General features: G+C 47.0%; 1 protein-coding gene across 3 annotated transcripts in view; it reads right to left on the bottom strand.

The window, feature by feature from the left end:
- Positions 1-26,534, bottom strand: part of LOC143783374 (uncharacterized) — a 76,873-nt gene that overhangs the window by 15,629 nt on the left and 34,710 nt on the right. For 2 of the 3 annotated variants that reach the window (XM_077271790.1, XM_077271791.1), the window contains 4 exons: positions 25,293-25,361; positions 23,764-23,802; positions 23,458-23,516; positions 20,734-20,834 (listed from right to left, as the gene is read on the bottom strand). In XM_077271790.1, coding sequence (XP_077127905.1) covers positions 23,468-23,516; positions 23,764-23,802; positions 25,293-25,361 — 157 coding nt within the window. In that variant the 3' untranslated portion in view covers positions 20,734-20,834; positions 23,458-23,467. Of the gene's footprint in view, positions 1-20,733; positions 20,835-23,457; positions 23,517-23,763; positions 23,803-25,292; positions 25,362-26,534 lie in introns of those variants that run through there. The other variant, XM_077271792.1, reaches the window with a different exon arrangement.

The raw sequence follows: 26,534 nt of genomic DNA, 5'->3' as shown, positions 1-26,534 counted from the left end.
CAGATACACAGTAAGACCACCTGTGGATGCTAGCTAAGCTGGTTGGGCTGTGAGTTTTGACGAGGGGCAGTACCCCGAAACACAGTGTCTGCTGTAATGGTTCTCAAATGGCAAGAGAACGTAGTAAAGCATACAAAAGGACTAGCTCTTGGAAGATGGGAGCTCGAGCTGACCGTGAGCTAAACCTACCGCACAACTAACAGTGGCCGGGTAGCGTGCCTACGTTTTTATCCCTAGACGCCCAGTGCCAGCCGGAGGACTGACTGACCCTAGCAGAGGAAAATACAGACCTGGCTTACCTCTAGAGAAATTTTCCCCAAAAGGCAGACAGTAGCCCCCACATATATGGTCGGTGATTTCAGAGGAAATTGACATACGAAGTATGAAGATAGGTTTAGCAAATTTGAGGTCCGCTTACTAGATAGTAGGAAGACAGAAAAGGGAACTTCACGGTCAGCTGAAAACCCTTTCAAAATACCATCCTGAAATTACTTTAAGACTCTAATATCAACTCATGACACCAGAGTGGCAATTTCAGATCACAAGAGCTTCCAGCCTCAGAAATATTCAAACACAGAGAACTGGAACAAAAATGCAAAACAAACTTAGGACTACAAGTCCAACTTAGCTGATAGTAGTCTTGGAGCAGGAACATGCAACAGAAAGGCTTCTGGTTACATTGATGGCCAGCATAGAAATGACTGAGGAGCAAGGCTAAATAGAAAACTCCCACATCCTGATGGAAACAGGTGAACAGAGGAGATGAAGCACACAAGTTCAGTACCACAAGTGACCACCGGGGGAGCCCAGAAACCAAAATCACAACAGTACCCCCCCCTCAAGGAGGGGGCACCGAACCCTCACCAGAACCACCAGGGCGATCAGGATGAGCCCTATGAAAGGCACGGACCAAATCGGAGGCATGAACATCAGAGGCTGTCACCCAAGAATTATCCTCCTGACCGTAGCCCTTCCACTTGACCAGATACTGAAGTCTCCGTCTGGAAACACGGGAGTCCAAGATCTTCTCGACAACGTACTCCAACTCACCCTCAACCAACACCGGAGCAGGAGGCTCAACGGAAGGCACAACCTGTACCTCATACCTGCGCAACAATGACCGATGAAAGACATTATGAATAGAAAAAGATGCAGGGAGGTCCAAACGAAAGGACACAGGGTTAAGAATCTCCAATATCTTGTACGGGCCGATGAACCGAGGCTTAAACTTAGGGGAAGAAACCTTCATAGGGACAAAACGAGAAGACAACCACACCAAGTCCCCAACACGAGGACCAACACGACGACGGCGGTTGGCAAAATGCTGAGTCTTCTCCTGGGACAACTTCAAATTGTCCACCACATGCCCCCAAATCTGATGCAACCTCTCCACCACAGCATCCACTCCAGGACAATCCGAAGACTCCACCTGACCGGAAGAGAAACGAGGATGAAACCCCGAATTACAGAAGAAAGGAGAAACCAAGGTGGCAGAACTAGCCCGATTATTGAGGGCAAACTCCGCCAAGGGCAAAAAGGCAACCCAATCATCCTGATCCGCAGACACAAAACACCTCAAATAAGTCTCCAAGGTCTGATTAGTTCGCTCGGTCTTGCCATTAGTCTGAGGATGGAAAGCAGACTAAAAAGACAAATCAATGCCCATCCTAGCACAGAACGCTCGCCAAAATCTAGACACGAATTGGGTTCCCCTGTCAGAAACGATATTCTCCGGAATACCATGCAAGCGAACCACATTTTGAAAAAACAGAGGAACCAGCTCGGATGAAGAAGGCAATTTAGGCAAGGGAACCAAATGGACCATCTTAGAGAAACGGTCACACACCACCCAGATGACAGACATCTTCTGAGAAACAGGGAGATCAGAAATAAAATCCATGGAGATGTGAGTCCAAGGCCTCTTCGGAATAGGCAAGGATAACAACAATCCACTAGCCCGAGAATAACAAGGCTTGGCCCGAGCACAAATATCACAAGACTGCACAAAACCTCGCACATCTCGCGACAGGGAAGGCCACCAGAAGGACCTAGCCACCAAATCCCTGGTACCAAAGATTCCAGGATGACCTGCCAACGCAGAAGAATGGACCTCCGAGATGACTCTACTGGTCCAATCATCAGGAACAAACATTCTACCAGGCGGGCAACGATCAGGTCTATCCGCCTGAAACTCCTGCAAGGCCCGTCGCAAGTCTGGGGAAACAGCAGATAATATTACTCCATCCTTAAGGATACCTGTAGGTTCAGAATTACCTGGGGAATCAGGCTCAAAACTCCTAGAAAGGGCATCCGCCTTCACATTTTTAGAACCCGGTAGGTATGAAACCACAAAATTAAACCGAGAGAAAAATAACGACCAGTGCGCCTGTCTAGGATTCAGGCGCCTGGCAGACTCAAGATAAATCAAATTCTTGTGGTCGGTCAATACCACCACCTGATGTCTAGCTCCCTCAAGCCAATGACGCCACTCCTCAAAAGCCCACTTCATAGCCAAGAGCTCCCGATTACCAATATCATAATTTCGCTCAGCGGGCGAAAATTTACGAGAAAAGAACGCACAAGGTCTCATCACGGAGCAGTCGGAACTTTTCTGCGACAAAACCGCCCCAGCTCCGATTTCTGAAGCGTCGACCTCAACCTGAAAAGGAAGAGTAACATCAGGCTGACGCAACACAGGGGCGGAAGAAAAGCGGCGCTTAAGCTCCCGAAAGGCCTCCACAGCAGCAGGGGACCAATCAGCAACATCAGCACCCTTCTTAGTCAAATCAGTCAACGGTTTAGCAACTTCAGAAAAACCAGTTATAAATCGACGATAAAAATTAGCAAAGCCCAAAAACTTCTGAAGGCTCTTAAGAGAAGAGGGTTGCGTCCAATCACAAATAGCCTGAACCTTGACAGGGTCCATCTCAATGGAAGAGGGGGAAAAAATGTACCCCAAAAACGAAATCTTTTGAACCCCAAAAACGCACTTAGAACCCTTTACACACAAGGAATTAGAGCGCAAAACCTGAAAAACCCTCCTGACCTGTTGGACATGAGTCCCAGTCATCCGAAAAAATCAAAATATCATCCAGATACACAATCAAAAATTTATCCAAATATTCACGGAAAATGTCATGCATAAAGGACTGGAAGACTGAAGGGGCATTTGAAAGACCAAAAGGCATTACTAAATACTCAAAATGGCCCTCAGGCGTATTAAATGCGGTTTTCCACTCATCCCCCTGCTTAATTCGCACTAAATTATACGCCCCACGAAGATCAATCTTAGAGAACCACTTGGCCCCCTTTATTCAAGCAAACAAATCAGTAAGCAGTGGCAAAGGATACTGATATTTAACCGTGATTTTATTCAAAAGCCGATAATCAATACACGGCCTCAAAGAGCCATCTTTTTTAGATACGAAGAAAAAACCGGCTCCCAAGGGAGATGACGAAGGACGAATATGTCCCTTTTCCAGAGACTCCTTAATATACTCTCGCATAGCAACATGTTCAGGTACGGATAAATTAAACAAACGACCCTTTGGAAATTTACTGCCTGGAATCAGATCTATGGTACAATCGCAATCTCTGTGAGGAGGGAGTGAACCAAGCTTAGGCTCCTCAAAAACATCACGATAATCAGACAAAAATGCCGGAATCTCAGAGGGAATAGATGACGAAATGGAAACCAAAGGTACGTCCCCATGAGCCCCCTGACATCCCCAGCTTAACACAGACATTGCTTTCCAGTCAAGGACTGGATTATGGGCTTGCAGCCATGGCAATCCAAGTACCAGAACATCATGTAGATTGTACAACACAAGGAAGCGAATCGTCTCCTGATGGTCCGGATTCATACGCATAGTCACTTGTGTCCAGTATTGTGGTTTACTAGCCAATGGCGTAGAGTCAATACCCTTCAGAGGTATAGGAACTTCCAGAGGCTCTAAATTAAACCCACAGCGCCTGGCAAAGGACCAATCCATAAGACTCAAAGCGGCGCCAGAGTCGACATAGGCGTCCGCGGTAATTGACGACAAAGAACAAATCAAGGTCACAGATAAAATAAACTTAGACTGCAAAGTGCCAATTGAAATAGACTTATCAACTTTCTTTGTACGTTTAGAGCATGCTGATATAACATGAGTTGAATCACCACAATAGAAGCACAACCCATTTTTTCGCCTAAAATTCTGCCGTTCGCTTCTGGACAGAATTCTATCACATTGCATATTCTCTGGCGCCTTCTCAGGAGACACCGCCAAATGGTGCACAGGTTTGCGCTCCCGCAAACGCCGATCAATCTGAATAGCCATTGTCATGGACTCATTCAGACCTGTGTTGTGAAATTGGATTTTGGGCTCCCCCGGTGGCCACTGGTGGAACTGAACTTGTGTGCATCATCCTTTCTGTTCACCTGTTCCTATCAGGATGTGGGAGTCGCTATTTAGCCTTGCTCCTCTGTCACTTCCATGCCGGTCAACATTGTAATCAGAAGCCTTTCTGTGCATGTTCCTGCTGCTAGACAACTCCCAGCTAAGTTGGACATTAGTCCTTGTTTGTTTTTGTATTTTGTTCCAGTTCACAGCTGTACTTTCGTTTCTGTGTCTGGAAAGCTCTTGTGATCTGAAATTGCCACTCTGATGTTATGAGTTAATACTAGAGTCTTAAAGTAATTTCAGGATGGTGTTTTGATAGGGTTTTCAGCTGACCATGAAAGTGCTCTTTCTGTCTTCCTGCTATCTAGTAAGCGGACCTCAATTTTGCTAAACCTATTTTCATACTACGTTTGTCATTTCATCTAAAATCACCGCCAATATATGTGGGGGCCTCTGTCTGCCTTTCGGGGAAATTTCTCTAGAGGTGAGCCAGGACTATGTTTTTCCTCTGCCAGAATTAGTTAGTCCTCCGGCTGGCGCTGGGCGTCTAGGGATAAAACGTAGGCAACGCTACCCAGCTACTGCTAGTTGTGCGGCAGGTTTAGTTCATGGTCAGTTTAGTTTCCATCCTTCCAAGAGCTAGTTCTTATGTTTGCTGGGCTATGTTCTCTTGCCATTGAGAACCATAACAGTTTGACCGGCCCACAAAGGATTAAAGTAATTGGCAGAGAAAGGAGAGAAAAGAGAAGTCTGCTGAAGATTTTTTTTTTTTTTTTTTTTCTTCAGTTCTGAGTGTGCTTATAATTGAATCTCTTGCAAGTCTGCCTATATTGCAGCCTTTCTCTCTCTCTCTCCTTCTAATCCTGGAATGGCTCTGTGTTCACCTGTTTAAGATGGATATTCAGAGTTTAGCTGCAGGTTTGAATAATCTCACCACGAAAGTTCAAAATTTACAAGATTTTGTTGTTCATGTTCCTATATCTGAACCTAGAATTCCTTTGCCTGAATTTTTCTCGGGGAATAGATCATGCTTTCAAAATTTCAAAAATAATTGCATGTTGTTTTTGTCCCTGAAATCTCGCTCTGCCGGAGATCCTGCTCAGCAGGTCAGGATTGTGATTTCCTTGCTCCGGGGCGACCCGCAAGACTGGGCTTTTGCATTGGCTCCAGGGGATCCTGCGTTGCTCAATGTGGATGCGTTTTTTCTGGCCTTGGGGTTGCTTTATGAGGAACCTCATTTGGAGCTTCAGGCGGAAAAGGCCTTGATGTCCCTATCTCAGGGGCAAGACGAAGCTGAAATATACTGCCAAAAATTCCGTAAATGGGCTGTGCTTACTCAGTGGAATGAGTGCGCCCTGGCGGCGAATTTCAGAGAGGGTCTCTCTGATGCCATTAAGGATGTTATGGTGGGGTTCCCTGTGCCTGCGGGTCTGAATGAGTCCATGACAATGGCTATCCAGATCGATAGGCGTCTGCGGGAGCGCAAACCTGTGCACCATGTGGCGGTGTCTACTGAGAAGACGCCAGAGAATATGCAATGTGATAGAATTCTGTCCAGAAACGAACGGCAGAATTTTAGACGAAAAAATGGGTTGTGCTTCTATTGCGGTGATTCAACTCATGTTATATCAGCATGCTCTAAGCGTACTAAGAAGCTTGATAAGTCTGTTTCAATTGGCACTTTACAGTCTAAGTTTATTCTATCTGTGACTCTGATTTGTTCTTTATCATCTATTACTGCGGATGCCTATGTCGACTCTGGCGCCGCTTTGAGTCTTATGGATTGGTCCTTTGCCAAACGCTGTGGGTATGATTTAGAGCCTCTTGAAAATCTTATACCTCTGAAGGGGATTGACTCCACCCCATTGGCTAGTAATAAGCCACAATACTGGACACAAGTAACTATGCGGATTAATCCGGATCATCAGGAGATTATTCGCTTTCTTGTGCTGTATAACCTACATGATGTGTTGGTGCTGGGATTGCCATGGCTGCAGTCTCATAACCCAGTCCTCGACTGGAAAGCTATGTCTGTGTTAAGCTGGGGATGTAAGGGGATGCATGGGGACGTACCTTTGGTTTCCATTTCATCATCTATTCCCTCTGAGATTCCTGAATTCTTGTCTGACTATTGTGACGTTTTTGAAGAACCTAAGCTTGGTTCACTACCTCCGCACCGGGAGTGCGATTGTGCCATAGATTTGATTCCGGGTAGTAAATACCCTAAGGGTCGTTTATTTAATCTGTCTGTGCCTGAACATGCTGCTATGCGAGAATATATAAAGGAGTCCTTGGAAAAGGGACATATTCGTCCTTCGTCATCTCCCTTAGGAGCCGGTTTTTTCTTTGTGGCTAAGAAAGATGGCTCTTTGAGGCCGTGTATTGATTATCGGCTTTTGAATAAAATCACGGTTAAATATCAATATCCGTTGCCACTGTTGACTGATTTGTTTGCTCGCATAAAGGGGGCCAAGTGGTTCTCTAAGATAGATCTCCGTGGGGCGTATAATTTGGTGCGAATTAAGCAGGGGGATGAGTGGAAAACCGCATTTAATACGCCCGAGGGCCACTTTGAGTATTTGGTGATGCCTTTTGGTCTTTCAAATGCCCCTTCAGTCTTTCAGTCCTTTATGCATGACATTTTCCGTGATTATTTGGATAAATTTATGATTGTGTATCTGGATGATATTTTGATTTTTTCGGATGACTGGGACTCTCATGTCCAGCAGGTCAGGAGGGTTTTTCAGGTTTTGCGGTCTAATTCCTTGTGTGTGAAGGGTTCTAAGTGCGTTTTTGGGGTTCAAAAGATTTCCTTCTTGGGATATATTTTTTCCCCCTCTTCCATCGAGATGGATCCTGTCAAGGTTCAGGCAATTTGTGATTGGACGCAGCCCTCTTCTCTTAAGAGTCTTCAGAAATTTTTGGGCTTTGCTAACTTTTATCGTCGATTTATTGCTGGTTTTTCTGATGTTGTTAAACCATTGACTGATTTGACTAAGAAGGGTGCTGATGTTGCTGATTGGTCCCCTGCTGCTGTGGAGGCCTTTCGGGAGCTTAAGCGCCGCTTTTCTTCCGCCCCTGTGTTGCGTCAGCCTGATGTTGCTCTTCCTTTTCAGGTTGAGGTCGACGCTTCGGAAATCGGAGCTGGGGCGGTTTTGTCGCAGAGAAGTTCCGATTGCTCCGTGATGAGACCTTGTGCTTTTTTTTCACGTAAATTTTCGCCCGCCGAGCGGAATTATGATATTGGGAATCGGGAGCTTTTGGCCATGAAGTGGGCTTTTGAGGAGTGGCGTCATTGGCTTGAGGGGGCTAGACATCAGGTGGTGGTATTGACTGACCACAAAAATTTAATTTATCTTGAGTCCGCCAGACGCCTGAATCCTAGACAGGTGCGCTGGTCGTTGTTTTTCTCTCGGTTTAATTTTGTGGTGTCCTACCTGCCGGGTTCTAAGAATGTTAAGGCGGATGCCCTTTCTAGGAGTTTTGAGCCTGACTCCCCTGGTAATTCTTAACCTACAGGTATCCTTAAGGATGGAGTGATATTGTCTGCCGTTTCTCCAGATCTGCGGCGGGCCTTGCAGGAGTTTCAGGCGGATAGACCTGATCGTTGCCCACCTGGTAGACTGTTCCTGAGGATTGGACCAGTAAAGTCATTTCTGAGGTTCATTCTTCTGCGTTGGCAGGTCATCCTGGAATCTTTGGTACCAGGGATTTGGTGGCAAGGTCCTTCTGGTGGCCTTCCCTGTCACGAGATGTGCGAGGCTTTGTGCAGTCTTGTGACGTTTGTGCTCGGGCCAAGCCTTGTTGTTCTCGGGCTAGTGGATTGTTGTTGCCCTTGCCTATCCCGAAGAGGCCTTGGACGCACATCTCGATGGATTTTATTTCGGATCTTCCTGTTTCTCAGAAGATGTCTGTCATCTGGGTGGTGTGTGACCGTTTCTCTAAGATGGTCCATTTGGTTCCCCTGCCTAAGTTGCCTTCTTCTTCCGAGTTGGTTCCTCTGTTTTTTCAAAATGTGGTCCGTTTGCATGGTATTCCGGAGAATATCGTTTCTGACAGAGGTACCCAATTCGTGTCTAGATTTTGGCGAGCATTCTGTGCTAGGATGGGCATAGATTTGTCTTTCTCGTCTGCTTTCCATCCTCAGACTAATGGCCAGACCGAGCGGACGAATCAAACCTTGGAGACATATTTGAGGTGTTTTGTGTCTGCAGATCAGGATGATTGGGTTGCTTTTTTGCCTTTGGCGGAGTTTGCTCTCAATAATCGGGCCAGCTCTGCCACCCTGGTGTCTCCTTTTTTCTGTAATTCGGGGTTTCATCCTCGATTTTCTTCTGGTCAGGTGGAATCTTCGGATTGTCCTGGAGTGGATGCTGTGGTGGAGAGGTTGCATCAGATTTGGGGGCAGGTAGTGGAAAATTTGAAGTTGTCCCAGGAGAAGACTCAGCTTTTTGCCAACCGCCGGCGTCGGGTTGGTCCTCGGCTTTGTGTTGGGGACTTGGTGTGGTTGTCTTCTCATTTTGTCCCTATGAGGGTTTCTTCTCCTAAGTTTAAGCCTCGGTTTATCGGCCCATACAAGATATTGGAGATTCTTAACCCTGTGTCCTTCCGTTTGGACCTCCCTGCATCTTTTTCTATTCATAATGTTTTTCATCGATCATTATTGCGCAGGTATGAAGTACCGGTTGTGCCTTCCGTTGAGCCTCCTGCTCCGGTGCTGGTTGAAGGCGAGTTGGAGTACGTTGTGGAAAAAATCTTGGACTCCCGTGTTTCCAGACGGAAACTCCAGTATCTGGTCAAATGGAAGGGATACGGTCAGGAGGATAATTCTTGGGTGACTGCCTCTGATGTTCATGCCTCCGATCTGGTCCGTGCCTTTCATAGGGCTCATCCTGATCGCCCTGGTGGTTCTGGTGAGGGTTCAGTGCCCCCTCCTTGAGGGGGGGGTACTGTTGTGAAATTGGATTTTGGGCTCCCCCGGTGGCCACTGGTGGAACTGAACTTGTGTGCATCATCCTTTCTGTTCACCTGTTCCTATCAGGATGTGGGAGTCGCTATTTAGCCTTGCTCCTCTGTCACTTCCATGCCGGTCAACATTGTAATCAGAAGCCTTTCTGTGCATGTTCCTGCTGCTAGACAACTCCCAGCTAAGTTGGACATTAGTCCTTGTTTGTTTTTGTATTTTGTTCCAGTTCACAGCTGTACTTTCGTTTCTGTGTCTGGAAAGCTCTTGTGATCTGAAATTGCCACTCTGATGTTATGAATTAATACTAGAGTCTTAAAGTAATTTCAGGATGGTGTTTTGATAGGGTTTTCAGCTGACCATGAAAGTGCCCTTTCTGTCTTCCTGCTATCTAGTAAGCGGACCTCAATTTTGCTAAACCTATTTTCATACTACGTTTGTCATTTCATCTAAAATCACCGCCAATATATGTGGGGGCCTCTGTCTGCCTTTCGGGGAAATTTCTCTAGAGGTGAGCCAGGACTATGTTTTTCCTCTGCCAGAATTAGTTAGTCCTCCGGCTGGCGCTGGGCGTCTAGGGATAAAACGTAGGCAACGCTACCCAGCTACTGCTAGTTGTGCGGCAGGTTTAGTTCATGGTCAGTTTAGTTTCCATCCTTCCAAGAGCTAGTTCTTATGTTTGCTGGGCTATGTTCTCTTGCCATTGAGAACCATAACAGACCTGTAGGCACAGGGAACCCCACCATAACATCTTTAATGGCATCAGAGAGACCCTCTCTGAAATTCACCGCCAAGGCACACTCATTCCACTGAGTAAGCACGGACCATTTGCGAAATTTTTGGCAGTATATTTCAGCTTCCTCTTGCCCTTGAGATAGGGCCATCAAGGCTTTTTCAGCCTGAATCTCTGAATTAGGTTCCTCATAAAGCAACCCCAAAGCCAGAAAAAACGCATCCACATTGAGCAACGCAGGATCCCCTGGTGCCAATGCAAATGCCCAATCCTGAGGGTCACCCCGCAGTAAGGAAATCACAATCCTGACCTGCTGTGCGGGGTCTCCAGCGGAGCGAGATCTCAAAGACAGAAACAACTTACAATTATATTTGAAATTCTGAAAACGAGATCTATCCCCGGAGAAAAATTCTGGTAAAGGAATTCTAGGTTCAGATACAGGAGCATGAACAACAAAATCCTGTAAATTCTGAACCTTCATAGCAAGATTATTCAAACCTGTAGCCAAACTCTGAGAATCCATTATAATTAGGTGAGATCAGAGCCATTCAAGGATTAGAAGGAGAGAGAGACAAAGGCTGCAATTTAAGCAGAAATGCTAAAGAGCCAACTATTGAGCAAGCTCAGAAAAAAAAAAAAAAATCTGCAGACTTCTTTTTCTCTCCTTTCTTCTGCCAATAGTTTTAACACATGGCCGGTCATACTGTCATGGTTCTCAATGGCAAGAGAACTTCAGAAAAGCATAAATCAGGACTAGCTCTTGGATGATGGAAGCTAGAGCTGACCGTGAGCTAAACCTACCGCACAACTAACAGTGGCCGGGTAGCGTGCCTACGTTTTTATCCCTAGACGCCCAGCGCCAGCCGGAGGACTGACTGACCCTAGCAGAGGAAAATACAGACCTGGCTTACCTCTAGAGAAATTTTCCCCAAAAGGCAGACAGTAGCCCCCACATATATTGTCGGTGATTTCAGAGGAAATTGACATACGAAGTATGAAGATAGGTTTAGCAAATTTGAGGTCCGCTTACTAGATAGTAGGAAGACAGAAAAGGGAACTTCACGGTCAGCTGAAAACCCTTTCAAAATACCATCCTGAAATTACTTTAAGACTCTAATATCAACTCATGACACCAGAGTGGCAATTTCAGCTCACAAGAGCTTCCAGCCTCAGAAATATTCAAACACAGAGAACTGGAACAAAAATGCAAAATAAACTTAGGACTACAAGTCCAACTTAGCTGATAGTAGTCTTGGAGCAGGAACATGCAACAGAAAGGCTTCTGGTTACATTGATGGCCAGCATAGAAATGACTGAGGAGCAAGGCTAAATAGAAAACTCCCACATCCTGATGGAAACAGGTGAACAGAGGAGATGAAGCACACAAGTTCAGTACCACAAGTGACCACCGGGGGAGCCCAGAAACCAAAATCACAACAGTCTGCAAATTGAGATTCTGGTTTTGCTATTATCCTAAGTCATGTGACAATCCTCGTTAAAGGGTCGACATTGACTTGTAGGATTGCTACCGTCCAATAGGTGGCATCAGAGTTCTAGTTCTCTTCCTCTCTGAAGAGACAATTTGCATAATTAGCATATTTCCCAGATGAGCGGCTTTAAGTCTCCTCATCTCGGCTTGCTTAGCATGTCAATCTCCGCAAGGAGAAACGACACTTCTTGGACTTTGCAGCTGAAAAGGCTGATCCCCTGCGGAGCCAGGTGTTTTGTTACAGCTACACATTCTGAAGGAGGATTGTAAGCTACCACCAAATGCACCCACACTATTTACAATGGGTAAATGTCATTTTCTCTGGTTGTCAGGTTGAGCTCCCCTTCTTTTGAGATGTATGAAATTTGAGTTGTTTAACCTGGTGGTCTATGGCAGATGAGAGGAATAACACTTGATGGTCTAGAATACACTAGGGGATTCATAATTTGTTACTTTGTGGGCAAGTATAAAATAGGATGGTGATACTAAGTGGTCTGATAGTTAACTTACTAGTTGGTCCTTTGGCTAAGCAATGTGTTACGTCACATTTGTTTTCTCTTCCAGCATTGCATTAATCATATAGCTCCGTGCCAAGCAATGACATAGTGTGTAAGGGGGATGAGGCGGCACTGAGGCCGTTAACCCCCAAAGCAAAAGTCTACGGGGCCGCAAAAGTTTTGTATGTTTTATGGCCAATGTGAACATGTGTTTATGTGCTGCATGTATACCAACTTAGACCAAGCTCAATGTTTGTGCATTCTGTGCAAACCGGGTGTGGCCTCCCTCTCCTGAGCTGGAAATTACATTTAAAAGTGATCCCCAGACTGGTGTCCATAAGTTGGGACCCGGTCCTTTTGTCTGCCCTTATTCACACACTGAGGTCAACTCTGACACATGTTAAGGTTTTAACATTAGACCGGGTAGGAGTCGTCCCAATCTGGGTCACTTTGTTGATGGTGGGATGGCATTTTTTTTGCTATTTTTAATCAAAAACAGTATTACTCAGAACCCTGTTATTTAAAGGCACTTTTGCTTTTTACTTATTTAGCTAAAGCAGGGTTTTTGCTCATTTTGTTTCTTGTGGGTTTTGGGGCCGCAAAAAGTAGTCCCATCCCCATTCAACCCAATTGTCAAATGATCAGTGTCCGCAAGCTCCACTGTTGTGTGTGTGTGGTGCAGTCAATGCACGCCTGACGCTACTTCTGCAAAGCACAGCAGGCAAAATCAGTTTGACATCACCAACCATGCAGTGCATAGGCAATGAATAAAATGACAAAGCTCAATATAATGAACTGACCTTTGTTTTATTTTTTTAGTCGCTGCCTATGCAAACCGCAATAGCTAATGATGACAGGCTCATCTTGCCTGCTGCTCTGTGCAGAAGCAGCAGAAGTAATGGCAGGAGATGAGCAGCACATGGATGATGACAGAATTTAATTAAGTGCAGTCCATATGATTCAATACTGTGTTCAATCAGTATGAAGAACTGAATTTACAATTGTATATTCTGTCTGACCTTGAACAGTGTTGGAGCTAAAGATTGGTTTAGAGTTAGGGTACCGTTACACTAAACGATTTACCAACGATCACGACCAGCGATACGACCTGGCCGTGATCGTTGGTAAATCGTTGTGTGGTCGCTGGAGAGCTGTCACACAGACAGCTCTCCAGCGACCAACGATGCCGAAGTCCCCGGGTAACCAGGGTAAACATCGGGTTACTAAGCGCAGGGCCGCGCTTAGTAACCCGATGTTTACCCTGGTTACCATTGTAAATGTAAAAAAAAAAAAAAAAAAAAGCTACATACTTACATTCCGCTGTCTGTCCACGTCCTTCGCCGTCTGCTTCCCGCACTGACTGAGAGAGCCGGCCGTAAAGCACAGCACAGCGGTGACATCACCGCTGTGCTCTGCTTTTACTTTACGGCCGGCGCTCAGTCAGTGCGGGAAGCAGACGGCGAGGGACGTGGACAGACCTCAGAAGGTGAGTATGTAGTGGTTTTTTTTTTTACATTTACAGTGGTAACCAGGGTAAACATCGGGTTACTAAGCGCGGCCCTGCGCTTAGTAACCCGATGTTTACCCTGGTTACAAGCGAACACATCGCTGGATCGGTGTCACACACACCGATCCAGCGATGACAGCGGGAGATCCAGCGACGAAAGAAAGTTTCAAACGATCTGCTACGATGTACGATTCTCAGCGGGGTCCCTGATCGCTGCTGCGTGTCAGACACAGCGATATCGTATGGATATTGCTGGAACGTCACGGATCGTACCGTCGTAGAGACAAAAGTGCCACTGTGAGACGGTACCCTTAGATTTAGAATTCAGACTAAAGGTACCGTCACACTCAGCGACGCTGCAGCGATATACACTCACCGGCCACTTTATTAGGTACACCTGTCCAACTTCTTGTTAACACTTAATTTCTAATCAGCCAATCACATGGCGGCAACTCAGTGCATTTAGGCATGTAGACATGGTCAAGACAATCTCCTGCAGTTCAAACCGAGCATCAGTATGGGGAAGAAAGGTGATTTGAGTGCCTTTGAACGTGGCATGGTTGTTGGTGCCAGAAGGGCTGGTCTGAGTATTTCAGAAACTGCTGATCTACTGGGATTTTCACGCACAACCATCTCTAGGGTTTACAGAGAATGGTCCGAAAAAGAAAAAAAATCCAGTGAGCGGCAGTTCTGTGGGCGGAAATGCCTTGTTGATGCCAGAGGTCAGAGGCGAATGGGCAGACTGGTTCGAGCTGATAGAAAGGCAACAGTGACTCAAATCGCCACCCGTTACAACCAAGGTAGGCCTAAGAGCATCTCTGAACGCACAGTGCGTCGAACTTTGAGGCAGATGGGCTACAGCAGCAGAAGACCACACCGGGTACCACTCCTTTCAGCTAAGAACAGGAAACTGAGGCTACAATTTGTACAAGCTCATCGAAATTGGACAGTAGAAGATTGGAAAAACGTTGCTTGGTCTGATGAGTCTCGATTTCTGCTGCGACATTCGGATGGTAGGGTCAGAATTTGGCGTAAACAACATGAAAGCATGGATCCATCCTGCCTTGTATGGAGCATCTTTGGGATGTGCAGCCGACAAATTTGCGGCAACTGTGTGATGCCATCATGTCAATATGGACCAAAATCTCTGAGGAATGCTTCCAGCACCTTGTTGAATCTATGCCACGAAGAATTGAGGCAGTTCTGAAGGCAAAAGGGTGTCCAACCCGTTACTAGCATGGTGTACCTAATAAAGTGGCCGGTGAGTGTAGACAACGATCCGATCGCTGCAGCGTCGCTGTTTAGGTCGCTGTAGAGATGTCAAACACAGCAGCTCCACATAGATGCAAGAGCGATCCTGTGACGTAACGGTGACTCACTTATCGTTCTCACAGGTCGTTGGCTCCTTGTTTAACATTGCTGACATCGTTGCTTTTGCTGTCAAACACAACGATACACGCCGATCTGACGACCAAATAAAGTTCTGGACTTCTAGCTCCGACCAGCGATATCACAGCGGGATCCAGATCGCTGCTGCATGTCAAACACAACGAGATCGCTATCCAGGACGCTGCAACGTCACGGATCGTTGTCGTTCTCGTTGTTTAGTGTGAAGGTACCTTAAGGCTAGGCTTTGGAGTTGTATTTGGGAAAAATATAAATAGAACAAAAAATGACAACAAATAATTCTTTATTTTAAAATATGGCTGAGGTCAGCAAAGTGTCTGTAGAGTCTAGACCCTGCGCTAAAGCTGTAATATAACTGATCCGTATGTGCACGATGCGCAGCGACCTTACAGAAGCCTGTAGTATGCCAGCATGCAAGGATGTGACAGAGTGGTGAGCCCAGTGCTCGTGCCAGGAGTCCGGTGATGCTACCGGCACATGTGAAGCAGATTCCCTAGTGGTGTGCAGCTTACTTCTGGTAGCGGTGAGCGCAGTGCATGTGCCAGGAGTCTGGTGATGCTGCTATCTGGAGAAGTGGAGAGCACGGTTTGTGTGCTGAGCCTCTGACGGTGCTGCAGGATTACTGCGGAGGGTAGGACGGCAGGAGACCTGGGGAGCGTCCTACCGTGGTGTCAGGTTCCCTCCGTTACCTCCGTAAGCCAATGCAGGAGACCGGCGGTGCGATCTGGCCGAGAAGCGCAGCCGCACAGTAGCGAGGTTGGAGGGAGGCGTAGTCTGGGGGACGTCACCAGAACTGGGGGACGGGTGCATGAGAGGGCCAGTAAACCAACGCGTTTCAAAGAACTCCGTCCTTCTTTGTCAGGGCTGCTGACCCCACCTTAAACCCGGATATATATATATGCATACATACATACGTGAGCCCCCCACTGTGTCCCACTGATACCTATTGTTGAAATGCGCATCTAGTTAAATGAGGACAGGTGACCCATCTGCATATTCAATTATCTACTTTTCATACCGTTTCCCCGAAAATAAGACATCTCCCAAAAATAAGACCTATGGTTTTGCAGAACTGCTAAATATAAGGCCTTCCAAGAAAGTAAGACCTAGCAAAGTTGTTTTTTGGTAGCATGCCTGCTAGAACACCAGAGCATACAGCTGTGATTCTTTTTCGCCCGCTGCCGTTGTCCCCTACCTTCACTGTCTGATGCAGGACATGAAGACCGGCCGCCAACCCCGATGTTCCGTTCTGCGGCCATCACTTGTAAAGGTGCAGGCAAGGCATCAAGAGGCCCGTCGCCTGCAGCCTTCCCTGTTGTCAATTGTCAGTCTGTCGTTAACCCGTCTCCTGCTGCCATACCGTACTGTATTCTCCAGGGCCGGACTGAGCATCGGGCACTTCTGGCAAATGCCAGAAGGGCCGGTGCCTGTAGTGGGCCGCTGGATCTGTTCCTGCTTCCGGGGCACACCACGCAACTACGGGATCTCCCTCCTGCAGTGATGCCACATGGATGTTCCCCTGTACTGTGCATGGGAATGGGATGGCCGCTCTCCATTCAGACAGGCAACACCGGCAGCCTCCGCCCGCAGAGCATGAGCACACCGTCAGGGAACCACGCACAGACAGCACAGAGTGATGACGTGTGAGGGCGCTGCGGTCAAACGGCCACGAGGGAGCATGAGCACTCATCCCCTGCAGCGCCGGACAAGTGTGTGAGGTGCCGTGCCGCAATAGTGATTCCAAGACCCCGAGGAGCTGTGGGGAACTACAGATACCAGGGAGCCCTGTGCATGCGTGGGAAGAAGAGTAAACTGTATTGGGTGTTAAAATTCAACATGTGAAAGCCATAATGCGTATGGAGCCTAATGTGTATGGAGCCATAATGTCTATGGAGCCTAATGTGTGTGGGCGTGGGGAGGAGTGAATTCATTTCACTATAATAGCGGGCAGCGTTTGCCGCAAATTGCAGCTAAACACTGCCCGCTATCAGAGCCCGCAGATCCCCCCTGCTCCCTCAGGGGCCCCCAGCTCACACGGCCGCTATGGGGCCGTAAGCCAGAGGTCCCGGCCCCAACGCCACCCCCCAGCGCTCGTTAATGGGGAGAGAGCGTCAGATGACGCTCCCTCTCCCATGATTCCCCTCGCCGCTGACACACAGCAGGTGCGTGATGACATCACTTCATCACGCACCTGCTGTGTGTGAGGCCAACAGCAGCGCAGCTCCTGACATCGGAGCAGAGCCGCTGCTGGAGTCAGTATGGGAGCGAGGAGGAGAGGTGAGTATTGTGCTTTTTTTTTTTTTTAATTATTGAGTCCTGGTTGTATGGGGGGGGGGGGTGACCTGCATGATGCCCTATGGGGCAGGGGGGTGAGCTGTATGATGCCCTATGGGGCGGAGGGGTGAGCTGCATGATGCCTTATGGGGTGGGGGGGTGAGCTGCATGATGACCTATGGTGCAAGGGGGGGGTGTGAGCTGCATGATGCCCTATGGGGCAAGGGGGTGTGTGTGTGAGCTGCATGATGCCCTATGGGGCAAGGGGGTGTGTGAGCTGCATGATGCCCTATGGGACAGGGGGGGTGAGCTGTATGACGCCCTATGGGGCAAGGGGGGTGTGTGAGCTGCATGATACCCTATGGGGCAAGGGGGGCGTGTGAGCTGCATGATGCCCTATGGGGCAAGGGGGGTGTGAGCCGCATGATGCCCTATGGGGCAGGGGGTGTGAGCTGTATGATGCCCTATGGGGCGGGGGGTGAGCTGCATGATGCCCTATAGGGCAGGGGGGGTGAGCTGCATGATGCCCTATGGGGCAAGGGTGTGTGTGTGTGTGAGCTGCATGATGCCCTATAGGGCAAGGGGGGTGTGTGAGATGCATGATGCCCTATGGGGCAAGGGGGGTGTGTGAGATGCATGATGCCCTAGGGGGCAAGGGGGGTGTGAGATGCATGATGCCCTATGGGGCAAGGGGGAGTGAGCTGCATGATTCCCTATGGGGGGGAAGTGAGCTGCATGATACCCTATGGGGGGGAAGTGAGCTGCATGATACCCTATGGGGGGGGAGTGAGCTGCATGATGCCTTATGGGGGGGAGTGAGCTGCATGATGCCCTATTGGGGGAGTGAGCTGCACGATCCCCTATGGGGGGAGTGAGCTGCATGATGCCCTATGGGGAGGGTGAGCTGCATGATCCCCTATGGGGGGAGTGAGCTGCATGATGCCCTATGGGGGAGTGAGTGAGCTGCATGATGCCCTATGGGGGAGTGAGTGAGCTGCATGATGCCCTATGGGGGGAGTGAGCTGCATGATGCCCTATGGGGGGAGTGAGCTGCATGATGCCCTATGGGGGGAGTGAGCTGCATGATGCCCTATGGGGGGAGTGAGCTGCATGATGCCCTATGGGGGGAGCTGTATGATGCCCTATGGGGGGAGTGAGCTGCATGATGCCCTACGGGGGGAGCTGTATGATGCCCTATGAGGGTGAGCTGCATGATACCCTATGAGAGGGGGCAGCGTGATAACCTATGAGGGGGCTACATTATATTCCATGAAGGGGCTGCATTATACCTTATGAGGGGGGTTGCACTATACTCTAAGGGGGCTGCATTATACTCTGAGGCTGGTTGCATTATATTCTATGGGGGGGGCTACATTATATTCTGTGAGGGGGGATACATTGTACCCTATGAGGGGGATACTTTATTTTCTATGAGGGGGCTACCCCAACCCCTTCTACATAATTAAGACGTGTACTACCTTATATTATACCCTGATATTAGGGCGTTTTTTTGCACAATTGGTGGTCTTGTATTTATTCCTATGAAGCTACATAGTGGACCCCAAGAATGATTTTCTCTGGTGGGCCCAAGGTGCTCCAGTCCGACGCTGTGTATGGGAGCTCCTAATGTGCGTGGACCCCTAATGTGTGTGGCTCCTAATGTGTATGGGGCCTAAAGTGTGTGGGAGCTCCTAATGTGTGTGGGGCCTAATGGGCGTGGAGCTTAATGCGCGTGGAGCCTAATGTGCGTGGACCCTAATGTGCGTGGAGCCTAATGTGCGTGGGGCCTAATGTGCGTGGGGCCTAATGTGCGTGGGGCCTAATGTGCGTGGGGCCTAATGTGCGTGGGGCCTAGTGTGCGTGGAGCCTAAAGTGTGTGGGAGCTCCTAATGTGTGTGGGGCCTAATGTGTGTGAGGCTTAATACGCGTGGAGCTTAATGTGCCTGGAGCCTAATGTGCGTGGGGCCTAATGTGCGTGGGGCCTAATGTGCGTGGGGCCTAATGTGCGTGGGGCCTAATGTGCGTGGGGCCTAATGTGCGTGGGGCCTAATGTGCGTGGGGCCTAATGTGTGTGGGAGTCATCGGGGTCTTGCAATCACTATTGCGGCACGGCACCTCACACACTTGTCCGGCGCTGCAGGGGATGAGTGCTCATGCCCCCTCGTGGTCGTTTGACCGCAGCGCCCTCACACGTCATCACTCTGCTGTCTGTGTGTGGTTCCCTGAGGGTGTGCTCATGCTCTGTGGGTGGAGGCTGCCGGTGCTGCCTGTCTGCATGGGGATGGGATGGCCACTCTCCATGCACAGTACAGGGGGACATCCATGTGGCATCATTGCAGAAGGGGGACCTCGTAGTTACGTGGTGTGCCCCGGAAGTAGGAACAGATCCAGCGGCCCACTACAGGCACCGGCCCTTCTGGCATTTGCCAGAAGTGCCAGATGCTCAGTCCGGCCCTGGAGAATACAGTACTGTATGGCAGCAGGAGACGGGTTAACGACAGACTGACAGTTGACAACGGGGAAGGCTGCAGGCGACGGGCCTCTTGATGCCTTGCCTGCACCTTTACAAGTGATGGCCGCAGAACGGAACATCGGGGTTGGCGGCCGGTCTTCATGTCTTGCAACAGACAGTGAAGGTAGGGGACAACGGCAGCGGGCGAAAAAGAATCACAGCTGTATGCTCTGGTGTTCTAGCGGGCATGCTACCAAAAAACAACTTTGCTAGGTCTTACTTTCGGGGGAGGCCTTATATTTAGCAGTTCTGCAAAACCACAGCTAGGTCTTATTTTCGGGAGATGTCTTATTTTCGGGGAAACAGGGTATGAAAAGTAGATAATTGAATATGCAGATTGGTCACCTGTCCTCATTTAACTAGATGCGCATTTCAACAATAAGTAACAGTGGGACATAGTGGGGGGCTCACATCTATATATATATATAGCCGGGTTTAAGGTGGGGTCAGCAGCCCTGACAAAGAAGGACTGAGTCCTTTGAAACGTGTTGGTTTACTGGCCCTCTCATGCACCCGTCCCCCAGTTCTGGTGACCTCACCCAGACCATGACCACCTCCAACCTCGCCACTGCGGGGCTGCGCTTTTCGGCTGAAGCACACCGCCAGTCTACTGCATTGGCTTACGGAGGTAACGGAGGGAACCTGACACCACGGTAGGACGCTCCCCAGGTCTTCTGCCGTCCTACCCTCCGCAGTAATCCTGCAGCGCCATCGGAGGCTCAGCCCACAAACCGTGCTCTCCACTTCTCCAGATAGTTGCATCACCGGACTCCTGGCACATGCACTGCGCTCACCGCTACCAGAAGTAAGCTGCACTCCACTAGGGAATGTGTTTCACATGTGCCGGTAGCATCACCGGACTCCTGGCACGAGCACTGTGCTCACCACTCTGTCACACATCCTTGCATGCTGGCATACTACAGGCCTCTGTAAGGTCGCTGCGCATCGTGCACATACGGATCAGTTACATTACAGCTTTAGCGCAGGCACAGATTCTTGGAAGACTCTTGCAGCTTTTGGTGACATGGTGGCTGTGGCAATGACCGCGCCATGTGAGGACTGAACTTCTGTAAAGGAAAATATGGATTAGAGATGGCAGAGACACACTGATCATAAGCAGATGTCGGCGGAGAACAGACTTACTCATTAGAGATGAAGGGGCCGATTCACCATTGATTGGGGCAGATTTTGCCAGCTTTCCATTTGCACCATAATCATCTTTTCATTTGTACCTTTCCTAAACTCCCTGTTTTGTGTACGTCTGTTTTGTTTTAAGCATTTGTGGGCAGGGTTTAGACTTTACAGATGTTTTCATGTGATTTTTTTTTTTTTTTTTTAATTTTAAACTTTTTGAAAAGTCACTAAAATGTTTGTGGAAATGTACAGCAGCCTCCACCTAGATAGATTTTATATAAAGCAGAACATTTTTGCCAAATTTTGCGACATTTTGCAAAATGTGCAAGTTTTTTGCAGTAAAACAAAAAGCTCTTAACGACCGTGGGATTTTCTGTTTTTGAGTTTCCGTTTTTTCCTCCCTGTCTTCCCAGAGCTATAACTTTTTAAGGTTTTTCTGTCAATATGGCCGCGTGAAGGCTTGTTTTTTTTGCAGGACAAGTTGTACTTTTGAACTTCACCATTGGTTTCACCATATCTATTGAAAACAGGAAAAAAAAATCAAAGTGCAGTGAAGCTGCTAAAAGGCAAAATTCCACAAATTTCCTTTTTGTTTTTTTTCTTTACCATGCTCACTAAACGCTAAAACTGACCTGCCGTTATGATTCTCCAGGTCATTACGAGTTCACAGATACCAAACATGTATAGGTTCTGTTTTATTTTAGTGGTCAAAAGAAAAATGCAAAGTTTGCAAAAAAAAAAAAAAAGCGCCACTTTCCGAGACGTGTAATGTCTCCATTTTTCATGCTCTGGGGCTGGGTGATGGCTTATTGTTTGCGCGTTAAGCTGATGTTTTTATTGATTCCATTTTGGTGTAGATACAATCTTTTGATCGCCTGTTATTGCATTTTATTACAATATTGAGGCGACCAAAAAAAAGTTATTCTGGAGTTTCGATTATTTTTCTCATTACGCCGATTACCATTCAAGTTAATTATATTTATATTTTGATAGATCGGGCATTTCTGAAACTGGCAGTACCAAATATGTGTATTTTTAATTTTGTTATTGTTTTATTTTGAATGGGTCGAATGGAGGGTAATTTAAACTTTTTTTCAAATTTTTTTTTTTTTTTTTACATTTTTAACAGGTCATCAATGTATCTGTACTAGCACTGCATGTGGGAAGTGGCCTGGGGACTACTGTGGAAAATCTCCTCCTATAGGCTGAGAAAGAGATTTGCATACGATGGCGCCATGCCGTGCCCATGGCAGTGCCTTGCTTCTGTAAAAATAATCTATCTTTGAATGTAAAATAATTAGGTGTCCTCCTACCTTATTTTCTATGCATAAGAATTAAACTAATTTGTCACCTACTGACTCTTTATATGATAATCAATACTTAAGAAGACACTGATGTAGAGTTTGTTAATCTTAAAGGGCCACTGTCACCCCCCTCCAGCCGTTATAAACTAAAAGAGCCACTTGTGCAGCAGTAATGCTGCATTCTAACAAGGTGGCTCTTTTAGTTTTAGGTTCAAGTATACCCCAAATAAAACGTTTTTATACTTAGCCACAATTCCTGTCTCTAGCCAGGGTGGCGGGTCCTCACTCCCCAGCTTGGCCAGCTCCTCTGCCGTCACTCCAATCTTCCTGCGCTTTCGGCGCCGCCCCCTCAGCGCTGTTATCGTTTCAAAACCGGCGCCTGCGCTGTGTACTGGTGTCCTGCGCAGACGCAGTAAGCTCTGGCCGTCTGTCATCCCAGCCAGGCTTGCACACTGCGCCTGCGCGGGCATTGCGGCCAGCCACCTTTGGAATCCCCGGAAAACGTCTTCTTATCAGTATATATTTATGTTTCACCTATACAGAATATTCCGTGTAATGGCTGATACCAGAGAACAAAAGACATCCACAGAACACCAGGATGGATCTGCTGCACAGCAAATAGCTGTAGGACCTGCGATGACATCACTGCCATGTGATTGCCCTAATCACATCATCACAGGTCCTACAGCTATTTGCTGTGCAGCAGATCCATCCTGGTGTTCTGTGGATGTCTTTTGTTCTCTGGTATCAGCCATTACACGGAATATTCTGTATAGGTGGAACCTTTGGAATCCCCGCCCCGCACTGTGCATAATGCATAACACAGTGCGGGGCGGGGATTCCAAAGGTGGCTGGCCGCGATGCCCGCACAGGCGCAGTGTGCAAGCCTGGCTGGGACATCAGATGGCCAGAGCTTACTGCGTCTGCGCAGGACACCAGTACACAGCGCAGGCGCCGGTTTTGAAACGATAACAGCGCTGAGGGGGCAGCGCCGAAAGCGCAGGAAGATTGGAGTGACGGCAGAGGAGCTGGCCAAGCTGGGGAGTGAGGACCCGCCTCCCTGGCTAGAGACAGGAATTGTGGCTAAGTATAAAAACGCTTTATTTGGGGTATACTTGAACCTAAAACTAAAAGAGCCACCTTGTTAGAATGCAGCATTACTGCTGCACAAGGTGGCTCTTTTAGTTTATAACGGCTGGAGGGGGGTGACAGTGGCCCTTTAAAATCTTTCAATAAAAAAAATTATACTTACGTGATTTTCTTTACTCTGCTGCTGTGTTCTTAAAGCAGCAGAGAATCACTCTGAGGAGCCTAGTGTTTAGAATGGAGACGAAAGGACGGGAAGGTTAGAGAGTTTAGAAGACATGAACTAAAAAGGGAAATTCTTTTCTCTCATAATGGGACATATAGACATTTAAATATATTGGTTTCTTCTATTAAAAATATTCCATATAGTATAACGATATAAAGGGAAGATACAAAGTGTATCTGCCCCTGATACAATGAGCCTGAGTGTAACAACATGTCACATACAATAATGGGGGAAGAGTTTCCTTACTTTGGTGTCCGTCTCTCTTTTTTATCATGCTCTTTTTTACTGTTGGAGAAATAGAAGAAATTATCACAAATAAATACCTTGTAATGTAATAATCAAGAACAAATCCTTGTCTCATAGGGACACCGACAAACATAATGCATTACCTGTCTCATATACGTCACCACACGATTTAGATAGATGTCATTACTAATTAATAATGTTATATTTTTAAATAATGTTACAATTAACATCATTATTAATAATAAATTAATAGCTCATTGTATAAATATCAAATTCACATGCACTTGTAAGGGGACTGATCTTTTACCTGTTGTCACGATAATGTAAAAATGTCATAATGTAAGATAGTTCTAGAAATTACCATGTCACAGACACAAATTGCAGTTTCGACCCACCTTTCTCCCCCTCTGCATTCGCTCATACAACAAACAAAGCCCTATGGCAGATACTGTGCAACTTGATACCAATGTGTGAGCAGTGTATGGCTTTTAATCTGCAATCAATCCTGTAAAGCCCCTCGTTGCCCCTCCCCTTGCCCAAGGAATATCCTTTGTCTGGGGGCTCAAAAAATGTAAATAGGTGGAAAATGAGTGCATGTCATTACTCAGCCCACTCAGTGATGTCACGACAAGAGGGCATATCTTTACCCCTGCTGAATTGGGGGAAGAGTTGGTCCAGGAAGCGAGCTAACAACAGCTCGGCAAAGCTGTGTTCATGCATCTGGATATATGGAAGCCCTTTCTCCTCCATAGCACACGGCCAGTCTCAAGCTGAAATGTTCTGAATGCTATTTAATCGTTCTCTTTTCAATGTTAACCCTATTTTATTTGTAATGTACACATGATTTTGTCTTCTTTATAATATCTTTTATACTTTGCAAACACTGCCTACCTTTTTATGGAGTAAAATATTTAATTTTCTAGCTTATCTCTCTCTGCTCTATAAACGAACTGTCGCTTCCTCTGAAGTGAATTACGCTACTGATTTGGGTTGGCTCCAGACCAGTTAACCCTTGTGGAATCGAAGCTGGTGGCAGGATACTTTGTTCTGTGCGATTGGGAATCTTTGTAGCGACGGCGGCATTGATAATTATTGTTCCCGCCTGTGTGGGACTAGTTATAATGCCCTCGCTGCAGGATGCCCAATAGCCAGTGCATAGCAGGCAGCCTTTCTGGTGACTAATTACCCTAGGTGCAGGACCTAATCTGACCTGAGGGTAAGGGGGACGCCAGAGAGCTACAAGTTCCAAACTGGAACTGGGATATAGATAAATCCCCTTCAAAAGGAACCAGGGGCAACCAAACCACCGCGGTTTGTGACAAATTGGTGTGAGTAGTGGGGACAATAAAGGTATCCTACCCGGGATCCCTGACATGTTGTTGGGATCCGTGACACATTGTTAGCAGCACGGGTGTGAACCGTGGCACCTGTGTAACTATCAGGACGAGTCATTGTATAATTTTGCATCTAGAAAACAGCATTTAGGAAATAAGGGCATGTCCATTTGTGGAAAGTGTTAAAATACCTACATGTTCCTGACTTTGCTGTTTTTTCTGTCAAAGCATTTTTGCCACCTTTGCCACCATTTACGTTTGCATCTGAAGAAAAATCCAAACAAACAAACAAATTGAGACACAGACAGTTCACATTATCATTCTGATCAGTCTATGAGGAAATCTAGGAAAGTAGAGAAAATAAGAAGCTCATTAACTGCACTGAAAGAATAATATTCTCAGAGTCAAGATGGTAGAATGTGAACAAAAAGGGCAAGATCTCAATATATGTAGCAAATGGATAACAATGTGCAAAAAACAAAATGGAGAATATATGACCAAATAAAGCAATAATATAAATCATGGCACGAGTGCACTGGCTTAGTAGCAGACCTATGCCCAGCTAGTGGAGGAGACGGAGGGTAGTAGGCGCTGTGCGCCCTTAGATGTTTGGGAGGGCACACGGAGGAGGTGCGAAGATGTAGGGAGAAGAGGAGGGAACCTCCGGCTCAGGTGAAGACCGCTCAGGAAGGGCGTCATAGCTGGGGAGTGAGTGTTGTAAATGGCCTTGTAGTAACTAGAGAGCGTGCCGGGCTGGAGATGCGGGATCAGTAGTGGTATCAGCGGGTCGGCTCTAGTAGACATTTGTTTTTTCTCACAGGTCAAATACAATTACACTGTATGTCTCCCTCCTCTGCGCCACCCACCAGCGCCTCTACCTTCATCTTTGCCAGTCATACCGGCCATTGGCAAAACTGTTTTCAGTGCGCCATGGCCACATTGGAGCGGCAGCACTGCTCAGACAAGACCAAGAGCTCAGAAAATTGTGCACCCTATAATCCTGGAGTAGGAGACCCCTAAATCAGTATGCACAGCAATGTTTTCTATCCTCCTCAGTCTATACTCAGTGATAACAAGTCATTCATCAGATATTAATAAATATCTACAATCATATACAACCTGTGATATCTCTATACTCCATATCTCTGTACTTACAGCTCTGGCAAAAATGAACAGACCACTGCAAAATGTTCAGTTTGTCTGATTTTCCTCTTTATAGATATAATTTTCAGTAAAATGTAAATTGTTCTTTTATTCTATAAACGTCTGATAACATGTCTCCAAATTTTCAAGCAATTAATTTTGTATTTTTTTTTTTTTTTTTTTTTAAAAGGAGAAATGGTCAAAACTAAAAAAAAACAAAAAACAGTGCTTTTAGACCTCAAATAATGCACAGAAAACGAGTTCATAATCATTTACGAACAACAATACTAATGT

Source organism: Ranitomeya variabilis, chromosome 6, assembly GCF_051348905.1.
Source record: "Ranitomeya variabilis isolate aRanVar5 chromosome 6, aRanVar5.hap1, whole genome shotgun sequence".
NCBI classification, from domain to species: domain Eukaryota; kingdom Metazoa; phylum Chordata; class Amphibia; order Anura; family Dendrobatidae; genus Ranitomeya; species Ranitomeya variabilis.
The sequence above is the reverse complement of the archived record's forward strand: the minus strand, read 5'-3'. Positions and strand labels throughout refer to the sequence as shown.